The 21,821-nt window shown below is 36.7% G+C and overlaps 3 protein-coding genes across 8 annotated transcripts; 1 reads left to right on the forward strand and 2 right to left on the reverse strand.

The window, feature by feature from the left end:
• Nucleotides 1,743-10,109, forward strand: LOC109820018 (DNA-(apurinic or apyrimidinic site) lyase, chloroplastic). Of its 4 annotated transcripts, none has more exons than XM_020386056.1 (14): nucleotides 1,743-1,889; nucleotides 3,957-4,143; nucleotides 4,225-4,322; nucleotides 4,439-4,518; nucleotides 4,613-4,855; nucleotides 4,942-5,252; nucleotides 5,523-5,633; nucleotides 6,622-6,759; nucleotides 6,879-6,926; nucleotides 8,293-8,373; nucleotides 8,735-8,894; nucleotides 9,410-9,568; nucleotides 9,646-9,725; nucleotides 9,840-10,109. In XM_020386056.1, the coding sequence occupies exons 2-12, from the start codon at nucleotides 4,018-4,020 to the stop codon at nucleotides 9,529-9,531; spliced, it is 1,518 nt and encodes a 505-aa protein (XP_020241645.1). In that variant the 5' UTR covers nucleotides 1,743-1,889; nucleotides 3,957-4,017; the 3' UTR covers nucleotides 9,532-9,568; nucleotides 9,646-9,725; nucleotides 9,840-10,109. The 4 variants fall into 4 exon arrangements, with proteins under 4 accessions (XP_020241645.1, XP_020241643.1, XP_020241644.1 ...); XM_020386054.1 differs by having other exon boundaries at nucleotides 1,769-1,900; XM_020386055.1 differs by having other exon boundaries at nucleotides 1,769-1,900; nucleotides 9,651-9,725.
• Nucleotides 10,303-13,372, reverse strand: LOC109822906 (pentatricopeptide repeat-containing protein At5g27110-like). Its single transcript, XM_020389172.1, has one exon. It carries the CDS (start codon nucleotides 13,271-13,273, stop codon nucleotides 10,409-10,411), a length of 2,865 nt encoding a protein of 954 aa, XP_020244761.1. The 5' UTR covers nucleotides 13,274-13,372; the 3' UTR covers nucleotides 10,303-10,408.
• LOC109822571 (bifunctional endo-1,4-beta-xylanase XylA-like) lies at nucleotides 15,320-19,203 on the reverse strand. 3 transcript variants are annotated; one of them, XR_002242181.1, is made up of 3 exons: nucleotides 18,886-19,202; nucleotides 15,530-16,440; nucleotides 15,320-15,453 (listed from the first exon to the last, which is right to left on the reverse strand). XR_002242181.1 is itself a non-coding variant. In XM_020388787.1 (3 exons), exons 1-3 carry the CDS (start codon nucleotides 18,959-18,961, stop codon nucleotides 15,511-15,513), a joined length of 930 nt encoding a protein of 309 aa, XP_020244376.1. In that variant the 5' UTR covers nucleotides 18,962-19,203; the 3' UTR covers nucleotides 15,320-15,510. The 3 variants fall into 3 exon arrangements, 2 of the variants coding, with proteins under 2 accessions (XP_020244376.1, XP_020244375.1); XM_020388787.1 differs by having other exon boundaries at nucleotides 15,320-15,523; nucleotides 15,600-16,440; nucleotides 18,886-19,203; XM_020388786.1 differs by having other exon boundaries at nucleotides 15,320-16,440.

Consider the following 21,821-nt stretch of genomic DNA (forward strand, 5'->3'; position numbering starts at 1 on the left):
ATGAACAATCTACACAAGAGAGGTTACTTTGGCAACTTCTTGTTTCAATTAATCAATTGGAGTGAGAGACAACCTTAATACCTTAGTGTCATAATATTTGAATTAAATAATTGATTAAAAAAACTTAATTGGGGTCTCACAGCTTAACTAGGGCACATAACTTAATTGAATAAATTAAGTATACCAAAGTGGACCCATAAAAAAGCCGAGGCTTAACCATAATGAACACGAAGTTCCCTTAACTTCGAACGCGAGGTTCGACTGTATTGAGTACGAGACTCACTTAAGCACGAACGCGAGGTTCGTCTGAAAATGAACGAACGCGAGGTTCGTTTGATAAAAGAACGCGAGGTTCAACTTGGGAACGAACGCGAGGTTCGTTAAAAAAAATGAACGCAAGGTTCAACTGAAGTACGAACGCGAGGTTCGTCTGAAGTACGAACGCGAGGTTCGTCTGAAGTACGAACGCGAGGTTCGTCTGAAAATGAACGAACGCGAGGTTCGTTTGATAAAAGAACGCGAGGTTCAACTTGGGAACGAACGCGAGGTTCGTTAAAATTGAGCTTGACGCTCACCTGAGTTGAACGCGAGGTTCACCTTAGAACGAACGCGAGGTTCGTTAAAATTGAGCTTGACGCTCACCTGAGTTGAACGCGAGGTTCACCTTAGAACGAACGCGAGGTTCGTTGAGCGCGAAGCTCGGTTAAAATTGAACGAACGCGAGGTTCGTTTGAGGTAACCACCTCCTTAATTTTCGCCATGAACCCTTAGGGTTTCAAATTGAAACCGCCGCCGACAAACCCAAAAAACCTTTGATTTTTATTTTCAAAACAGATCCAGAATTGGAAAAAATTGAAGGAAAAATCAAAGAAAAATCCAAGAACATTACTGTTCATCCGAAAAATCCAAGAACCTTTGATTTTTCAGTTACTGTTCATCCGAAAAAAATACTTTACTGCTCATCCGAAAAAAAATTTCGTTACTGTTCATCCAAGAACATTACTGTTCATCCGAACCCAAAAATTGAATCTTTAACCAGAGATTTAAGATAAAAAAACCCAATAAAACTTAAATCCCTAAGAATTAATCAAGGTGGCTCTGATACCACTTGTTAGATCTACATCATAAAACTTGAGATCTAAAACCATATAGCCATGATTAATTCAAAGAGATTAACAAAATCAAAAGAGAGCGGAAGCTTATACCTGAATCCATTGCTTGATCTTGATTTTGGGTTTTGGATCTTCTAACCTTAGGGTTTTCTCTTTAGCCGAATTTCTCTCTTAGATGGGGGTGAAGAGAATTAGAGAATGTAACCCTAGGTTAGGGACCATAACCCCTTATTTATAGATGTTGTACTTTTATAATTTAGCCCCTCAATAAATTACAATTACAACCTGGTATCTGCACATATGACCCCATGATCATTTAAATACCAAATTAACCCAACTTAATTGATCACTTCAGTGGGTTATCCTGAAAGATAGCAATACACAATGATTAATCATATGTGCCCACAAATAGATTTATTAGATTAAATCCAACAGTGGCATACAATTTAGGATGAACGATACCGATTACCATATTAAATAAATAACTATCGACTAGCTCATTTGATCAATCTCATCTCACTCTCTCACTTTGTCGTTTTCTACATGGTAAGTAATGTACTAAACTAGGCCATTTCTTACTCAAAAAACAAGTTAAAAAATAAAAGGTAGGAAATTTTCACTTTCGGATCTGACAATACTCCTAGTTGGCCCGGCCCAATCCATTCTCCAAGAAACAACAACACCGCCGAATTGTTGCTGCCACCTGCACTTTTCTTTCACCGAGCTCGCTCGTGTTCCCGGGGCCGCAGGGCGATGCTGGTGCTCCGCCACTGCTTCGTAAGCTTAACGTACTCCTCCCCTCTATCGACCACCCTCACCTGGTTTCGATCTGGGGTTGGGTTTTCTCTCCCTGGGCCTTTTACCTCTCGACTTTCTATATAATTTTTGGGGGGGGGGGGGGGGGGGGGGATTGAGAACCAAATTTCAGTTTTTGAGTTTGGAATATGTGAGGAACAATAGGGGTTTGGGGTATCAAACAAATTGTTAAATTTATCGTCAATTTGAAACCTTTAGGGTATCAAATTGTTTTAGAAACTTCAGTATAAAGGGTGCAACTTTGGGTATTCAAGTGCAATGACCTAATTCTTTAAGTTGTATTTTTGCGAAAACGACTATTTTTTGTGTCTTTTGTCTTATTGTTAATGTATTTTGCAGCTTTAGCTCCATCAGATTCTTTCTTGTTCTCAATTAGTTACTGTTGACGTGTTTATCTTTTGATTCTCCTTATTCATTTTCCTGTTGAAAAGGAATGAACTTTGCTTAAAATTATATATTGGGTTTTTAAGAAGAACAATTTTTCAAAACAGCCCCATTTCATTTTTTTTTATTTTTAAAATCAACCAGTTTTTTTTATTTACCAAAATCGATCCGTTTTTTGCCACGTCAGCCTAATCACCCTCCTAAACAGTCGGGGTTGCCAACCCCGACTATTTAGGAGGGTGTTAAATAGGGTGCTAAACCGTATCCGAGGAAATATCTGTAACCGTATCCGTTAGGATACGGATATGGTTACTCAAATCTATAACCGTTACTCAAATCTATAACCGATAGGATATGGTTACAGATATGATTTTATAGTGAAATATCTGTATCCGTATCCGAAATATCCGAATACATAATAGTCATACTCTTACGATAGTTTCGATTTCTTAGATTATGGATTTGTGGTTAATTTTGATAATCAAGATGTCTAATCTTAACTTTTCAGATATAATGAACATATAAACGAACTCTTTTGTATCACATGAACTATGTTTTTCTCAATACTATCTAGCTTTCTCATATCCGTTTTGTATCTGCATACATATCCGCTTATATATCCGCATGTATATCTGTAACCGTATCCGATTTTAGCGGATATGGATATGAATTTTTCTTACCGAGGTATATCCGTATCCGTAACCGTATCCGAGATGAGTAAGCGGATATGAATATGATAGCATCATATCCGAGCCGTATCCGGACCGAATGCGCCCCTAGTGTTAAACCCCAATTAGAAGCCTTAAACCCTAAAAATTTATGTCCTAAATAGTCGGGGTTGGCAACCCCGACTGTTTAGGAGGGTGATTAGGCTGACGTGGCAAAAAACGGGTCGGTTTTGGTAAATAAAAAAAATGGGTCGATTTTAAAAATAAAAAAATAAAATGGGGCTGTTTTGAAAAATTGTTCTTTTAAGAAAGTTAGGTTCCTTCTTTTTGTTAATTAGTCTTTTTCTATTAAATTTTCTGTGTTCTTACCCATTGTTGATTTGACTTGTTTGAAGATGAGCTTCATAGGTTGGTACAGTGCTTGCTTGTTTAAAATTTGGCTATTGATCTAAATTATTTGCTCGAGTAGTTCTCCTTCTTCTGATTAGTTTTCCTTTTTTCATTTTAGTACTTTATTTTCTCCTCTACATTATTTTAAGTATATATTTGTTTTGGGATGTGATTCTGTGCATGTTGTGTGCTTTGGAGAAGGATGCAGAACTATAATAGTAAAATTACATCTAGGCTACTCCCTGTGTAAAGGTTCTTGATTCTTGGCATGGACTTAAACTAGTGACTTTATAAAGATGGTTTTAGCTGAAAATTGAAGTAGTAGGTTTTGTGGTGTGCGCCTCACTCGCGCCTGGTTGGCTGATTCCCATGGCTAGAAGCCTAGAAATTTTGGCACCGGATCATAGTTTTAACTACTTCACTGACGCCTGACGATCATGCTTTTCTTTCTTCTTTTCCTCATTAAATTTGAGATTCAGTTGCTGGTCCTATCATCTAAACATCAAATCTTTCTTATAAGACGGGGAAAGACCTCATCACAGTGTTTGCGACTTGATTAATTTTAGCTCTAATCTTATTTCTGCAGCCGTGCAATTCAACCTAGGAAATTAAGGATTGGAGAGCTTGTGAATCTAAATTTCAAGAGGATGGCTTCTAAAGCAGAAATTCCAGACTTATCCGCACCAGTTTCCAAACCATCCGGCCGCCAGAAAAGCCAAAAGATAAAGGGATCTGTAGATTCTAGGAGTCAATCTAAGAAGAGTGTCATGAAGGTTATAAAATTTGTGCACTTCATCAGATCAGTGTGTAATTGTTTATCCTCGATGGTTTCTGATTGATGTGTTGACCTACAGGAAGATGCTACAGAAAGCTCTGTTGAAAATTTGGATATTCAGAGTGATTCTGATCATTTTGATTCCCTGACATTAAAGGAACTTCAGAAAATGGCAAGGTGAGGTTCTTAGTAGTGTCCTTATCTGCATAAACCCCCTCTTTTTGTTTGCATGCTTGCATGGATGAGGCCTTTGATTGTATTTTGACTGATGTTTATGTTTACCAACAAAAAAGAACTGTAGGTATATCCGCAAGGGGTAGTAAGAAGGATCTTATTTTGGCCTTGAAGTGCTTCTCATCCAAAACTGACAATGGTAGCAATTTATCATTGATATAATGCATTTCTGTGCTCTTCGCAGCATATCGTAGAGACTCATTCTTTCTACTAAAAGTTATATATGTCAACAGGCAATAATTCATCTTCAACAGTTGCAACTGTAGATCCGGAAAATACAAATTCAAAACGAAAAGCTGCGCCTTCATCTTTTGAACATAATACTCAAGATTTATACACTGCACCGGATACTACTGAAAAGAAACAGAAAAGAAGTAGAAAAAAGCAAGAGTCTGTTGAGTGCATTGCTATTGAAAATGAATCTCTAGCTGTGGTGAAACAAAAACAGACATCTACTGATGCAGAAGAAGTTGTCGGTAAGTTCTACAACTATGTTCTTTCTTGAATTTAGTTAAGTTGTTGAAGACGGAGATGGAGAAAAGCTACTCTTTTGTGATTTTAGAGAAAAAGAATTTCCGATCAAGCAAAAGAGTTTCTACAGAAACTCAAGATTGCAAGGGGGTTATAGGCCAAATGGTCACTGCTGAGCCTTGGACGGTGCTTGCTCACAAGAAGCCACAGAAAGACTGGATACCATATAATCCTAACACAATGAGGCCACGACCTCTTGCGAGGGATACAAAATTTGTGAAGCTTATGTCTTGGAATGTCAATGGCTTGAGGGCATTACTGAAGGTGGAGAGTTTCTCTGTCCTTCAACTTGCTCAAAAAGAGGATTTCGATGTGTTATGTTTGCAAGAAACGAAAATCCAGGTATAAATATAAATTGCTTCATCCTTACAAGAAAATTTATTTACTTCTCCAAAGTATCAAGATTCAGTAGAGGACTTTTATTGAGAGAAGCAGTAATCACGAAGACCTATGTAGCTGTGTTCGGAAAGCACCTTGATGAAATTACAAATTTCAGTATTTTTTTTTTGTATGTACAGAAGTTATAGAGAATCTCCTGTTCATTTGATTCAAAAAGTTATTTTGTTTCGGTTAAGTTGAACAACCTGGTTTATGATTTTAACTTTTAAACAGGAGAAAGATGTGGATGAGATTAGAGAGCGTCTAATTGATGGATATGATCACAGTTTCTGGACTTGCAGCATTGCAAAGCTTGGTTACTCTGGTACTGCCATTATATCACGGGTATGCTCATTCCTTCCCCAAAGCAGCGCTCGTTTACATAGAAGCATGCTTGGTTCTGATGTGTACTTTTTATATATGCTTCACAATATTTCTTTGTAGAGTACCTGCATGTTTTTTGCCTCGTAAAAAATTCCTTGTTTCTTGGAAATTAAGAAATCAAACTTATTATTGAGAAAAGAATCATTCCGTTACAAGAGGAAAATGCTAAGGATTTGGTTGTTAGTAGAGATAGCTTATTCTCCACTTTTTGGTTTATGATGCATATATTATTATCTTTAAGGTGTGACATAAGCTAAAAGATCATATAGATGCAGTGAGGAATAACTTTCCAAGTTTGAATTGGAACTATATCTGACTAAAACATTATCAGATTGTTTGGAATTTTGTTCATCGAAGAAAAATATAGTATCACCCACTAAATGTGTGCATTCTGTTGAGTTGCCTTGACAATCTTAGTTAATATACTGCTGGTTTAGTATCTTGTCTTAAACCTTGACCTCAGTGTCTATGTCACTCTGTTGCTGAATTTTCATGACTAGTGAGTCTGTTACTTTTCCTTGATATTACATTTGGTGTTTTAAAATGTAAAGATGATCCTCGCATCTATCAGCACCACCAAAGGTTGGAGTTCTTTTATTAATGGAAGGTATCATACAAGTTCAGGTGAAATGCATATATTATATATACATCTCAGTGTGGAAAGGTGTGCGGATGTTCAAGTGAAAGTAGAATTTCTTAAACTTGAGATGTCTTTATAAGGTTAACTTTGGGGTTTAATGTTCAATTTCATACTCTGCTGAGCTGTTGTGTGAATAACATGTTTTTACGGCCGGGCAAGAAGTATTGGCTTTTTAAATGGAAAAAAGTTTTTTCTTTAAAATAGACTTCAGCATCATTGCTGTGTTCTTATGCTCATTTCTGAATTCCTAGAACTGATCTTATTGTGACACTTTTCCAGTTATAAAACTTACTAAGCTTTCTTAAGCAGATAAAGCCAATCTCAGTGAAGTACGGACTTGGTATATCAGATCATGATAGTGAAGGCCGGCTTGTGACAGTGGAATTTGATACATTTTTCTTACTGTGTGGTTATGTGCCTAATTCGGGAGATGGTTTGAGAAGATTGGTAATTAGATCCTTAATGTTTTTATTAATGAACTCTTTTTTAGGTAGGGGATGCCAGTCATTTATGTTGTGATCAATAAAGGAATTTGATCATCTAATTTGTGATGTTCTTGGTGTTAGACATACAGGGTTGAGGAATGGGATCAATGTCTTAGCAATTACATGAAAGTAAGCATTCTTTTTCTGGTACATTTAATTAGTCTTTTCAATCTGACTAAAATACTGATGTTTTTTGGACGTATATATTCTCTCTTTTATACTCATCACTGTTGTTGTTATTATTTTTAGATAAATCAATAACAATAATAAATGCTTATTTTTTTATTGAGATATATGCTCTGGTACTTGGACTTTCCCTCTCAGTTACTGTCAAACCGCGTCATTGGTTAGGAGAGACCAATTGTTCTGTTCTTTATGACGAATATTAACATAAAGAACTTGATGTTGGAATGGATATCTTATGTTAAGCCATATGACAGTCAATTCTTGCTGCAATTGACCGTTTAAATTATTTATAGGTTATAATAGTAGTTGCAAGTCTTGAAGTCCCCTTTTATTGTACAAAAAATCTGAAGTTGTGAGGGTTGAAATTATAATTTAATACTCTAACATGTCCATGGATGAATGCCCTTGGGCTGAAAACTTTTGGGCTGTTTTAAGAGATTGATTCTCTTGTTTTTCCTTCCTAAATCCACTTTAAATGCTTACTCAATTGGACTTGAACCTGGGTTGATCACCATCTTAAATTGCTTTCCCTGCACAATGGTCTGAAGTTGTGGTGGCGAGAGTTACACTTTTAGACTAACAGTAAGGAGCTGTTCATGCATACTGATCCAGATCAACAGCCATATTTGGTGGTGGACCATTTGAAGTGGCTCTTTGCTAAAATAGGGTGCAGAAATCGACATATACATATCTAGTTGTATGCTTATGTCCATTTTTCCCAAAATAAATTCAGAAATTTGTTAGATAGCAAAAACGGTTGCTGCTGATGGAAGGTAGTATATCACATGTCAAAATGTTTTCTTGCTGCCCACTCATAAACAGTAGTGCTGAGGTTGGAAAATGCACACAAGATTTTTCTCAGAGAATAATTTTATTTCTCAAAATGCGCAGGAGTTTCTCTGCAGATATGGGGTCAAGTTGATCCTTGTATGTTACAAGAATATGTGCGTCTATTAGATAAAAGAGACTTCCTTTCAACTATGCTCCATTACCGATATTCTTTTCGCGGATTAGATGCCTGACACGCTTTGACTCATTGAGGATAGATAAGATTAAAAATATGGCTATTTTTGAAACTTGCAATTAATAGAGACTCCTTTGTTAACCACTAAAAGACCAAGAAAAGAATTACACAGAGAGATAGGTTTTCCCCAATTTCAAGATTTCAACTTTAAGCTTTAAGATTTTCTTTCTAATTGAATCTGTTTCTTATGCAAAATCCTGGCATTGAATTTATTACTAGAAATATCTGCAAGAAGATTAGTTAGTGTTCCTTTTCTTGGTAAACACTGTCTTTTTTTTTTGGCAGGAACTGGAGAAATCAAAGCCTGTGATATTAACTGGTGATCTGAATTGTGCTCACCAGGAAATCGATATATATAATCCTGCTGTAAGGATCTGTTTATCTGAATGCTTTAACGCCTTAACCTGTACTCATCAGCAGGCTTTGTTTGGTGAATGAATCTCGACGAAATTTTGCAAGCATGATGTGTCTATTGCATGTTGATTTGTAATTGGTTTTGGTGATAAAATAGGCAAAAATGATGTTTTAGGGGTAGCTTTAAAAGTACGATAGATTTGAAGAGTATGTACATAAATAAAAACCTTATTTATACTGTCATTAATCATAAATACTGTGAGTGACGAAATCATCAGATAAGGCTGTTTACAGAAATTTCACTTTCATTTTTATACCCTTTGAAAATCTGTTTGGTTTATCCTTGTAGTGATAGTTTGCTATGGTCCTATAGGGAAATCGTAGGAGTGCTGGATTTACTATTGAAGAAAGGGAATCATTTGAGAGGAACTTCCTGTCTAGAGGCTTTGTGGATACCTTCAGGAAACAACACCCTGGTGTAGTGGCCTATACTTATTGGGGTTATAGACATGGGGGACGCAAGACGAATAAAGGTATTCAACCTTTTGTTCTCACTCGTTCGCATCTGTATTTTCACATTAGGTTGTATGCACGCATAAAATTGTTAATGGTTTAATAGTGTTCAAGTTTTATATGTTCAGTTACTCTGCGGAAGGTTCGTGGTTAGATAATTGCTAGGGTAATATTTCATCGTTGGTGATGACCCCGTTTAGTTTTTCTTAGAAAAAAATATTTTCTTTTAATTAGGCATACATGTCATGTTTGGCCATACAACTTGGTGCTCCACAGATCCCATGTGCAGACTCCAGGAAAAGTTATGTTGGAAAATGTGTAAAAGACATTATGAAATGTGGAACTAAACAAAAAATTATATGAGGAGCAGTAGCATATTTCTGAACACAGTAACTAATTTATGTGTTCAACTTTCCTTTTCATTGGGGTGCCAGGATTTCCGTCTTTTGTTTTGAAATGATTCCAAGAAGAGTTATTACATAACTTTGTGCTAGACTTTTTCTAACTTTGTGCTAGCTCAATGTTCATGTATCAGGTTGGCGTTTAGATTATTTTCTGGCATCAGAGTCCATAGCAGATAAAGTCTACGACTCTTATATTCTCCCCGAAGTCAATGGTAGTGATCACTGCCCAATAGGGCTAACATTAAAACTTTGACAGTTTACAACCAAAGCTCACAAATCCTAAACCTTTTGTAAGTACAATTCTGCTTGGTTTTACAGTACCATGTATCACATACTCTGATTTATTAAACAAAAAAATTATCTGCAGTGCAGGATTTGGTGGGATTTCTTATTGTCGCTGTTTTTCCTTTTTTGGTTCGATAGTGGAGATGTTCTGATGGTGCAGAGGTCTAAACCTATAGTTCACTGATTGAATTTTCCTCTATTATTACTACGGTTACATCTGTTTTCTTTGTTTTCTTTATTTTCTTATTAGAATTCTGACGCCCTTTCTAATTTCAGTTTGCAGGGCTCCTTCAGATCATTGATGTGCAATGTCATGAATAGGCATTTCTAGGCTATCTTTTTCTGTAGTCATGCAGTGGAGTTTGGACGTAGCATGACAATGGATAACATTTTGTATGATGGAGCTTAAAGTAAATTGAATTTGTAGTAGTTCCAGCTTAAATTAGAGCAAATGTTTTTAAGTTTTTGCAGGTGTTCCAGGTCTATGTAGCCTTTGTGCGTAACTCCTGCGTTATCAAATATGCATGACTCTTTTATTATCAAATATGCATGACTCTTTACTCGTTCAGATAACATGGTTGAAAGATAATTCTCTTTTAATTTCCTTCATTTGGAGTTGAGTATTGAAAACTCAGCAATGCCTATGATTTGGCAATGAGCAGATTAGTCAAGGTAGGTGCTAGAGCGCAGGTTTGAGGTAGTCATTTGCTGAAGTGTTTCAGTATCTTTCAATGCTTGATTTTGGTTCTTACATGCTATCATACCACGAAGCTATAGCTTATATTAGCCTTTAATCCAGTACTGTTTTAAATGTACAACAAATTTACAAGGGCTTCAAGGCCTTTTTAACTCACTTCAACAAGGCTAAATCCCGGGTCTTTTTTCAACCTTTTTGCTCCCATCTCACGCCTCAATCTCCCTGATTTTCTCCATCTCTTGACCGTCGAATAGATATTCGATAGCATCACCTGGGAACGAGCAGTTGAATGATTCATCTCCGACAACAGCTTCCCAATTTCTTCGCCTATTCTCACATCACCATAGCTCCTGCAAGCCCCAAGCAAAGATTCAAGCATTTCTTCACAGGACTTGGCATCATAATTCGCCAGTTTCTTGACAGTCTCATAAGCTTCCTCCAAGTGCCCAGATCGTCCTAAAAGATCGACTATGCAAGCAACATGCTTCATTTTCGGTTGAATTCCATAAACTTTCGCCATCGATTCAAATATATTCCGCCCTTCATCGACTAATCCTGAGTGACCACAGGCTGAAAGAATGCTTACAAATGTAATATCATCAGGCTTTATTCCAGTCTCTTGCATTGTGTAGAATAAACGAAGTGCTCCTCCTCCATCGCCATTAATCCCATAAGCATTTATCATGACACTCCAACTGATGGAATCCTTCAATTCCAACTGATCGAATATCTCTCTTGCAAATGATGAACTTCCTGATCGAGCATTCATGTCGATGAGAACATTGACGACTGCAGTGCTCTTATTGAATCCCTTGCGAATAGCAAAACCTGTCAATGAATGGGATAGAGCTAGACTGCTCAGATTAGAACAAGCAGAGGCTAGGGTTAACATTGTGACAGAATCAGGCTCTATTCTCATTTCAAGCATTTCTTTGAAAGCGGTTATCGCTCTTCCTACATTCATGCTTTGCACATACACAGACATCATGGTGTTCCAAGAAACAATGTTTCCTTTATCCATCGTCTTGAATACTGAGCAGCAAGAGTTCAAATCCTCGAACCTAGCATACATACACATTGTAGACGTACAAAGTGAATTATCTAATTCGAGGAAATTTTTTATGGCAAAGGCATGAGTCGACTTCCCCTGTAACTTAGTTTCACAACTAGGCAAGAGATTGAGCAATGTTATAGAGTTTGGCTTTTGAGCTTCTCTCTTCATTTGATTGAAAAGGGACATTACTTCGTCAAATAAGCTAAAGTTTCGATAACCTGTCATCAAAGCATTCCACGAGACTACAGTCCTTCTGAAGCATAAGCTCTCAAAGAGAAGGTGAGCATCCTCAATAAAACCAAAATTTGTGTACATACTTATAAGAGCATTCTTGAGAGAAACATCGGATTCAAACCCAGTTTTGATCGCAAGAGAATGGAACAATATCCCAGTGTAGAGGTCTTGGTGCTGATAAAAACTAGGTAGAATGTTGATAATTGTGATCAAATCAAAATTTGTTTCTTCCTCTTGCATTTGGCAAAATGAAGCTACTGAAGCCTTTGCATCTCCAATCCTAGCCCACACTGATATCAAAGTATTCCAAGAGACCACATTTCTCGCTCTCAATCTATGAAACAACTTACATATATCAGAAAACTGATTGCAATCGGAATAGAGAGCCAGAAGCGCATTCATCACATTGATGTTCAAATCAAATCCTCTTCTAAGGCTATAAGCATGAACAGACTTCCCTAGTTTCAAATCTTTACTCATTGAACATCCAGAAATTGCACTAATGATGCTGATTGAATCAGGAATTAGATTGTTGACTTGCAAATCACGAAATGTGGCTAAACTGTTATCTGGAAGCCCGTTCAAAATATAGGCAGAGATCATTGAATTGCAGAGTAGAAGGCTTTTCTGAGGTGTTTCATGATATAAAATCTGAGCTGCACCCAATTCTCCAAGCTTAGCATACATTGATACAAGCGAAGTCGCCACAGATATTAGATCTGCAAGCCCAAGTTTAACCGTAAGAGCATGTATTATCTCACCATGATGAATGCTGGAAAGATCACCGCAAGATTGAATAACCGATATCATAGTAACCAAATTAGGCCTCCATCCTTCGCTATGCATGAGGCTAAAGATATCAAATGCCTCATTGGCCTCGCCATTATGGGAATATGCAGAAATCATCGTGTTCCAAGAAACCAAGTCCTTCGAATCAACCTCATCAAATAACACTCTGGAAGCTCCCAAGTCAACATCAGCATACATTGTGATGAGAGCAGACACCACAGTACAATCCTTTACAAAACCCAATTTTAGACAAAACCCATGTATCTGTTTCCCAAACCTCTCCCCTCCCAAACCAAGAACACTAACAAAAGTGCTCGAATTGGGCCTTAAATTACCCTCCACTTGCATTGATCGCAATGCGTTAATGGCTTCTAAGCCCATACCATTCAATGAATACCCAGCAATTAACGCATTCCACGAAATCAAATCTCTCTCAAGAATTTCATCGAACACTGTTCTAGCGCAAACCATCAAGCCCATTTTCGCATACATGTCAACAAGAGTTGTTTGCATTACCAGATTGTGCACGTACCCGGTCCTCAAAACCGAACAGTGCACCTCTTTCCCGGTCCTGAGAGCTAACAAGGCCGCGCAAGCCTTGATTACAAAGGGGAATGTGAAGTTATCTGAGCAGTGAGAGCCCGAATATTGCAGGTTGTGGTAAAAATGAAGGAGATGGGAGTAGTACCCGTGATCGGAGAGGGAACGGAGTATGAGATTTTGTAATGACAATGTGGGTTTTGAGAGTGAGTTGTAAAGGGAGAGTGCGAGGTTAGGGAGGTTGAAGGAGAGGTAGAGGTTTAGGGTTTGCATTGTGAGAGGGGGGTGGCTGATGAGGCCATTGATGATGACGTGGGTTTGGATTTTGGAGAGAGTCTGTAGGTTCTTGCAGTTGGTTAGGAGTTGTTTAAATTGGGAAAGGGAGGGAAAGGGCATTTTTCGAAGGGAGAGGGTTTGAGTTCTCTCCCCCTTCTTTTTTCCTTTTTCCTTCTGAGTTTTATTTGCTTTTAAAGGTTTGAAAAATGGAGGAAATGGAGTTATGGAGTTTGAGAAGTGCGATTGGTGTTCGAGGGAATCTTGATGCATTTTAATTGACAGTCAAGTACATAGAACCTTGAAGCGATTGGTAACTTGGGATATTTTTAGGCTCAGTTTGGTAAAATAGAGGTAAATCAGTTTAGTTCTAAAACGATTCAGTTCTGGATTAAAATGGGTTTAAGGACAAAATTTGGCCTAACAAAGACCAATTTAAATCCAGATCCAATTATTTGCCAAACTAGGGTTAGCATCTAAGCAGATTTTATTGGCAAAGCCAATTTAAGTGGAGTTACCAAACAAACTCTGCTGTTTGGCAAGGGGTTGAGAGAGAAAGGTTAAAGAGAACTACTGATTTAGTTAACCCTTCACGAGAAATTAAAAATAATTTAATTCCGTTTGGATTTGATAGTCAAGATGAAAAGCTCTTTTTTTTTGGAAAATAAAGAAGGGTTACGGAGGTTAGTTGCCAAAATTATTCTAAAAAGTATCTAATTTTTAGGTTTCATTTCTTGTTTCTGGAGACAGGAACTCTTAACTCTTCTTTTTAGGCGGATTCGTTAACCCATCTAAATGAGAGGTTAACTAACATTTAACCCGTGTAAAGGATATGTTAACTTTTTAACCAAAGTAACTCGCTTGGATGGTTAAGGAGATGTTAAATCCCTTTAACCCTTCTCTTAATGCCTACGGGAGTTAAGGAATGAAAATTTATTCAGTGAAAGGAATGCGTCTGATGGTAGAGGGGGGAAACTACCCTTTTCCACTCCATTAGGAGCGAATTCATCACACGTTAAGTGCAGATAATACTTGATCCAAAAAAGAAAAAAAAAAGTGCAAGTAATCCACATAGTAGTTGTATTCATCCTTCATCCTGCACGTCAATAGTAAAGAATTAGCTAACTGTGAAAGTATCATAATCAGAAGTTTCATCAAAATGTCACTTACTCTCAGTAAAAGCCTTAAGCTATCAACTTCATATAAAAAGTCCAAAGTATAAGTGCAGATGTTTTCTGCAATACCCACATTCTAGGCTTCTTTATCCAGAACTTCAGTATGAGCACCGATCAAGACACGAATTATAACCGATGTTTTAAATATAAGCCGATTTTATCGATTTATCCCTGATATATAGGGTTTGGGTTATGGCCGATACGATTTTTGCAAAAATTTATCACATATAGTTTTGAGCCAATTTTTCCCGATATATCGATGTAAATCTGATAAAGCGACCGATTTTTCGTGGGCTAAAATCACCCGATTTTCTACAATTTACGTTCTAAGTGAACTGGTTCACGTTTGGAGACAAAAACCCCTCTTTTTTTCATATTCGACCCACATACACAAAACAAAAACAATACTATCATCTTCTATTTCACTTCCACTAAACAAAAGCAATTGGTAAGTGATCCTAAACATGTGTTATTTACATATTAGTATGTTTATGTTTTATTAAATGTGCTTAGATTACTTTTTAAGACATTATATTATATATGCTCACTATCCAATGTAACACTCCGATTTTTACTACTTATCCCCAATATATCCTGATAACTAGAGTCTGATATGAAGTTTGGCTATCCGATATATTTCTGATAACTGATATTTAAAACATTAATTATAACAAAAACATGCTATTTCGAGAAGGGAAATGAGAACGAAAAATTAGTTTAACTGCTACTAGAGGATTTTAAAGGGCAGATGTTATACTTATAAAAAGGAAAAGCAGTGAAAATCAATGCATTATGGAAGTCATCAATAAAATGGTCTTAAGTCACAAGCCCAGATTTGGGAGAAACCTTACTAGAATCCATACATAGCAAGTTAGAGGGTGAAGAGTGAAGCGTCATACTGTTAAGCTAAAGAAGAAGAAGAATAAGAAGAAGAAGAGTCAATTTACTATGGATACTAAACATATAACACACCAGAAAAGGAGGAAATTTGAAATACAGAGACAGCAACAAAAATAAGGCTGCTCCTTGAACACTTGAGCATCAATTTCACAAATAAACATGTTTACAGTACCAAAAAAACCCTGTGAATATTCTTTTTGCACTCCTTAACCTAACAAAAAAATATATCTCCATATCCAATTTGTGCTATTTCTAAACGACAACAAAAGCTATCCAGATAACAGATTAAGATACAGATTTATATCTCCATATCCAATTTGTGCTATTTCTAAACGACAACAAAAGCTATCCAGATAACAGATTAAGATACAGATTTTTTCCATTGGCATGAACTGCCTGATTCACCTGATCTTTGATGATTACTCTGCCCATAATTCCACCTTGATCTCGACTGTCGCATTGATACAGGTTGCCCGCCACGCATTGTATTCTCATACTGATAATTTCCTATATTCCGCTCAGTATAATCACTCCAATTATTTCTATTTCCCTTGTAGTTATTATCCATCTGCCTCGATTTCGAAAATCTCGAGTCATAATCACCACCGTTTCTTTTCCTACTGTTTTTTCCACCCTGCCCACTGTTCAAATTATTCCAGTGCTGCCCCCATGAATTATTCAGTCTATCATTCCATGAATTATTCTGTCTATCATTCCATGAATTATTGCAATTCTCTACATTATTCCATCCAAGGGGTGGATGCGGTTGTTCAATAAACTTATCCCAATTACCCGAATGACGCTCAGCTGTATTCTCCTCGGCATCACCCCATCCTGTAGCTGGAATTGGTTTATCTTCAACAATCAAAGAATCCCAGCCATTGTTTCTTTCATTTTTCTTATCAGGTAGAGAAGGCATTGGCTGTTTTTCTAAATCTTCAACTAATTTCGGATCAATGACAGTCTTGTGATCAACTTTATCAATATACATATCTGGGTCTGGCAAAGGGATGTGAAATGGGAGGCCATTAATATGTGCCCAGTACCGGGCTTTTGAGTTCTGAAAAGCTTCAAATGCAGCAATGTCGTCCCACTCTGCTATGTTTTTATATGCGGAGAGCGAAACTTTAGCTGCACAGATTCTTCCCCAAGGAACTAAGCAGACAGAAGTGCAGAATCTCCTCTCCCATGGAGGAATTGCAGATTGTGAAGATCCTGAAGAAGAAATAGGAAATAATCATCTCGAGAGCTTGAAATCTATAGTTTAAAAAGGGAAGAAGTTTCTAACATGAGAATCATGGAACTTTACAACAATTGATAATTGATAATTGATCAGCAAAGCCTATATCCATGTTCTCAGATAAGAAACAAGAGAGATGAGCAGTAATTCCACAAAGAAGTCTTAAATTGAGCAAAGGATAATACTACTGAAGTGAGGAAAAATAGATCATTGAATGATTAGGTATATATTCAGTTTACTAGAACTAAGTCTCAAACTAACAACTCTCAAATATTCCCAGATATAAAACCAGAAAACTCTCAAAGCATCATTCCTTCAGATAACACTCATTACAAGTACAACTGTTGGAAACATCTACGAAGAAAACAGAGATTGAAGATAAAACAAGCTTGAGAGAAGAAAAACGATGAAAAATCAGCAACTTGATCCAATAAACGATTTCAAAAACAAACCTAATATGAAATTAAGTGGCAAGCATTGGAAAATCTTAGCTAATACACATCCAATACCGAAAATAGAGAAATTTGCACATCATACTGCCAAATCATGACAACATAACTTTAAGATGAGAGGTAAAGAGTTCTATGTAAGCAGGTATATAGTTCTGAAAGAATCCACAAGTTCGGAAATCTCTAGGTTTGGCACAGACTGTAGAATGACAACTACACATTAAACAGTGGCGGAGCCAGGAATTTCAGCAAGGAGAGTCCAAAAAAATAATTACGCATGATAACATATAACTTTTAGCAATATTGATTAGCATATATCATTACAAAACAAGACTTTCAAAATCATATTTCCAATTATAATATAGTGTTTACAATACCATTCCAACTTCACCAACTTGTACTGTACACCAAAGGATACTTATATATAAGTATCCATCTTCCATGCAACCAAGTCTTTTGCAGATAGACCCCCGTAGTTTTAATTGTGCAGATACACCATCTGAGGGATTTTTTTAGTTTTAAAAGAATCAAAAAGTTTTGTAGAGGCGAATAGACCCCTTGTAGTTCTATTGGTGTGGATAGACCCCTAATTACTAATTCTCTTACACTTAAAGGAGTTTAAAAAAAACACCGAAGGGGTCTACCCGCACTTGAGCAAAATACTACAAGGGGTGTTTCCACACAAGAAGTATGGAGGGCTATTCACAATTCAACAATACTAGGGGTTTATCTGCCTTATTAAACCCTAAAGTTGTGTACCTACATTACTGACGTAGTTCTTATCTTGTAATCGAAGTTCACTTGCCATAGAGAGCTAGAGAAACAAAAATTGGAAGAATTTTAAGTTAGGTATCTATGCACTTTACCCCTTCAATAAATAATCAAGTATTAGCTAAACAACCCAAGTAATAAGCTTCTTTTCTCCTATTCCACTGGGGGGGGGACAAGGCCCACTTGGGCCCAACATGGCTCCACCCTTGACATCAAAGGCCCTCTATGGAAAATCTTTTAAACAATATATATGCCCATTACTCAAAAAACTATTACTTGGAAATGAACAATAGATGTGGGTACAAAGTGTACACACACACTAAGCGTTGTCCGGTACGGAATCACCTAAAGGACTCACTTTAGGATACAGCACTTCTAACTTGAGGCAACATACAACTGAGGTATCAAAAATAGTATACAGAAAGAACATAAAGCATAAAAAGCAAGAACCATAAACATCTTTATGCATTCAACAGTAATGTATTTACTCCTATCTGTTCTGATTCCAGGACAATGGTCTGTAACAAACTCAAGCTCCACGAAGAACACATAATTTCTAGCTGCAATGGGCCTATGTCATAAACAATGCAATGAATTGGGAAATGCAAGTGGTTGGAGAAAAAGAACTGAGCTGCTAAATAATTAGCTTCCACATGACAACAGAAATAATCAAATATACCTTTCAAATTAAATAAAGAACAATTCTCAGTTGACATTGTATGCCATAACCGCCCAACGAAAAAATAGTAATAATAAACTTTAGCCCTAAATCATAATAAAGCCTCCATATACTCACCAAAGTGATTGAAGATAAAAAGAAAAAACCATATACGACAAAGGAAATTCGTATAAATCATAATAAAGCCTCCATATACTTACCAAATACACAAAAATTATACTTTACAGAGAAACATAATAAACTTTAGCCCAAAATCACAAATGCAGCTCCCTTAGAATTTAAATCAGTAACTAAACAGCCCAAGCTGCAATCTTTCGACACTAATTTGAAGACCCATTAAGCTTATCCAAACAATTTTTTTTGAAAAGAAGCCCTATCAACTGGTATCAAATGAAAACCCTAGACGTTCACAAAATCTACAGAAAAATACCAAAGGTCCAACCATCAGATAAAACAGTAAAATTCAATTAGCAAGACTTCAAATATTCGATTGAATTTTGAGGATCAGGAAAAAAAAATACCAGGACACTGCGGAGGTCTCCCGTATCTAGACGGCCTACCGTGATCGTCCCAAGATCCCCAAGCTGCGTCTCCCATTTTTTATTTTATTATTAACTTTTTTTTGCCAAAAATAGAAAGAAAATCACAGGTTTCAATGTCGAGAAAATTTTGAGAAAAGTTCCCAAATTTAGAGGATTTTAGAGGGTTTTGAAGAGGGATTGAGATGAAGGAGGGCGAGGGTTTTATTGGGGAAGAGGAGGAAAAGGCTTTTCGCACGCAAGGCGGTCTGCGGGGGTAAAAGGATAGCGTTAAATACTTTTCCCTAGTGCCCCGTTTGGAAGGAGGGTTAGAGAGCGGAGGGGAAGAGAAATACAATTTTCATCTTGTTTGAGAGTTTTTTTAAGGATGTGCTTGGTTTTCTTACCCCCTTGATTTGGACGGTAGAGAAGGGTAAATGAGGGTAAAGGGGTATAATGACATTCTTATCCCTATCAAAACAAATAAAAGAGCTGATGTGTTATTAGTATAAAGTCATTTATGTAAATTTACATATATTTACTTACTTTCACCTTCATTCACCTTACTCAATTCCCAAACAACATATTACAATTCTCTTCACTTCCCTTCCCTTTCCGTTGTTTACCTTTCCTTCCCTTCCCTTAGTAAACTCCCAAACACACCATAGAGAAGCGTTCGAGCTTACGTGGCAAGATTTACAATTTTAAAGATTCTGCAGAGGAGGATTTCTATATTAGTCCCTTACAATGTTTAACATTATGAAGATTACCTATTGAATCGTTGAAATTGCCGTCAGATACCCAAAACTTACAACTTGTTGCAAATTAGTCCCAGTAATCCTTGTCGTCTTTCGTTCTAACCCAAAAAAATTTATTGTTCTGGGTTAGATTGATTTTTTTTTTTTTTGGTAAATGAAAATTTTTATTCATTCAACCTTTTGGAAGTTATGTACATCAAAGAAACCCATAGTTTGAGTTAACTAAGAAAATGAACAACATTTTGTGTAAGAGATTCTTCCCAGCAACAACAAACAAAACTTGGAAATTGTAGGATTATAAAGACAGGATCCATTCTCTGTTTTCAGCAGCCACTTTGCTATTTAAAATTGCAGTCATCAAATCAACCTTGATGGTTTTAACAAGCTAATCAATTACTCTAGATTTTTGGTTGAAAATCCTCCCGTTACGTTCCATCCATATGTTATAGATAGAGGAGGTTAGAGCCATTCTTCTAACATTATGCTTGAATCCTTTCCCCCGCTAACTGAAACTATACCAGTTCAATAACTGGTTCCAATCACAACTTCTCCATTTGAAGCAAAGCCAATCCATTAGTCTGTTCCAGACCTCTTTAGATAATTTGCAATCAAAGAATAGATGATTTCGACTTTCAGCATCTGCACCTAAACATAAAATGCACTGGTTTCATTGGATTATCCCTCTCATAAGCAGTTTGTCCTGAATTAGAAGCCTATCTGGGACAGCTAACCACGAGATAATTGAGTGCTTAGGGTAGTTAAGACCCCCCAGATAGTTATACACCAGGGCACTTTGCTTACAGCAGGGGATAGGGCAAGATACAAGGCCGAGAGTTTGACTTTTGAATTTTTGCAACAGGACCTGATTATGTTTTGTAGATTTTTCAATCCACCACATTAAGCTATTGCTTTGTTTCTGACTTTTACGAGCTACTTCCACATCCAAAAATCTCCAGCTTTCATATCCACTTATCATATATTCATGTGTTTAAGGTATGTGCCATGAATCCATTTAATCCTGCAATGTTCCAAATTATAGAAGAGAAGATCCCCAAGCCACCATACAATTTCCCTAAACAAACTTTGTCACATGATACCAGAGATGGCTTGAAAGCATGATCATTTTTCCCCAAAAGAAAATTCCTACAGAGCTCATCAACTTTTTTAAGAACTTTAGTTGGTAGAACATAGCTAGAGGTCCAGTATATTTGCATGCCAAGTATTACACTCTTTATCACCTGTAATCTGCCAGCATAAGACAGGTTTTTTATCTTCAAACAGCTTTGGAATTGGTTGGAAACTTTATTGAGAAGAGAATTACAATCCTGAAATGTTAGTCTCTTACATACAAGAGGAACGCCTAGATATTTGATAGGCATTTTTCCTCAGAGAACCCCAAATATTCATGAATGGCTTCTTTAACGGATTCATCTACTCCTCCATAGAAGATAGCACACTTGCTAGGATTTGCTTCAAGTCCTGAAACTTGACTAAAGCTTGTGACACATTGATTAAGCTTCTGTATAGAGGTAAGATCACCTTCGCAAAAGAGCAATAAGTCATCTGCAAAGATTAAATGAGTTATTTTTTGCTTCCCACACTTTGGGTGATATTTAAAATTTCTATCCTGTTTCAGAAGATCCCAACTTCTTGTAAGATAATCCATTGCCAAGATAAACAAATATGAGGAGAGAGGCTCTCCTTACCTTAAATCTCTTGCACCTTTGAAGTAACCATGCAGGGAGTCATTGAGAGAGATGGAGTATTTTGGGGTAGATATGCATGTCATAATTCTGCTTATCATCTCATTTAGGAACTGCAAACCTTGAAGAATCTCCTTTATAAAATTCCAGCTAACAGTGTCAAAGGCCTTCCTTATGTCAATGTTGATCATAACTCTAGGGAAGATGTGCTTCCTTTCATAGTTTTTAACCAATTCATGAGCCAACAGGATATTGTTAGTTATATGTCTACCCTTTACAAAAGCACTTTGAGCTTCACTAATGAGATACCCCATAACTGATTGTATCCTATTAGCAAGAATTTTTTATATGACTTTATAGATGTAATTGCAATAGGAAACCAGCCTGAAATCAGAAGGGGTGCTTGGACAATGTACCTTTGGGATTAAAGTGATAAATGTAGAGTTAATAGCCCCCAGTAACTTGCCTGTAATGAAAA

Source organism: Asparagus officinalis, chromosome 8 (genome assembly GCF_001876935.1).
Source record: "Asparagus officinalis chromosome 8, Aspof.V1, whole genome shotgun sequence".
NCBI classification, from domain to species: domain Eukaryota; kingdom Viridiplantae; phylum Streptophyta; class Magnoliopsida; order Asparagales; family Asparagaceae; genus Asparagus; species Asparagus officinalis.

Excerpts from the sequence above, each read along its gene's own strand:
- LOC109820018 (XM_020386054.1), top strand. The coding sequence starts at position 1,866 with ATGCTGGTGCTCCGCCACTGCTTCGTAAGCTTAAC. Across the intron at positions 5,634-6,621 it reads GTACTGCCATTATATCACGG|ATAAAGCCAATCTCAGTGAA; the intron begins GTATGCTCATTC and ends TTTCTTAAGCAG. Across the intron at positions 8,374-8,734 it reads TCGATATATATAATCCTGCT|GGAAATCGTAGGAGTGCTGG; the intron begins GTAAGGATCTGT and ends ATGGTCCTATAG.
- LOC109822906 (XM_020389172.1), bottom strand. The coding sequence starts at position 13,273 with ATGCCCTTTCCCTCCCTTTCCCAATTTAAACAACTCCTAACCAACTGC.
- LOC109822571 (XM_020388787.1), bottom strand. The coding sequence starts at position 18,961 with ATGGGAGACGCAGCTTGGGGATCTTGGGACGATCACGGTAGGCCGTCT. Across the intron at positions 16,441-18,885 it reads GAGACCTCCGCAGTGTCCTG|GATCTTCACAATCTGCAATT; the intron begins GTATTTTTTTTT and ends TTTCTTCTTCAG.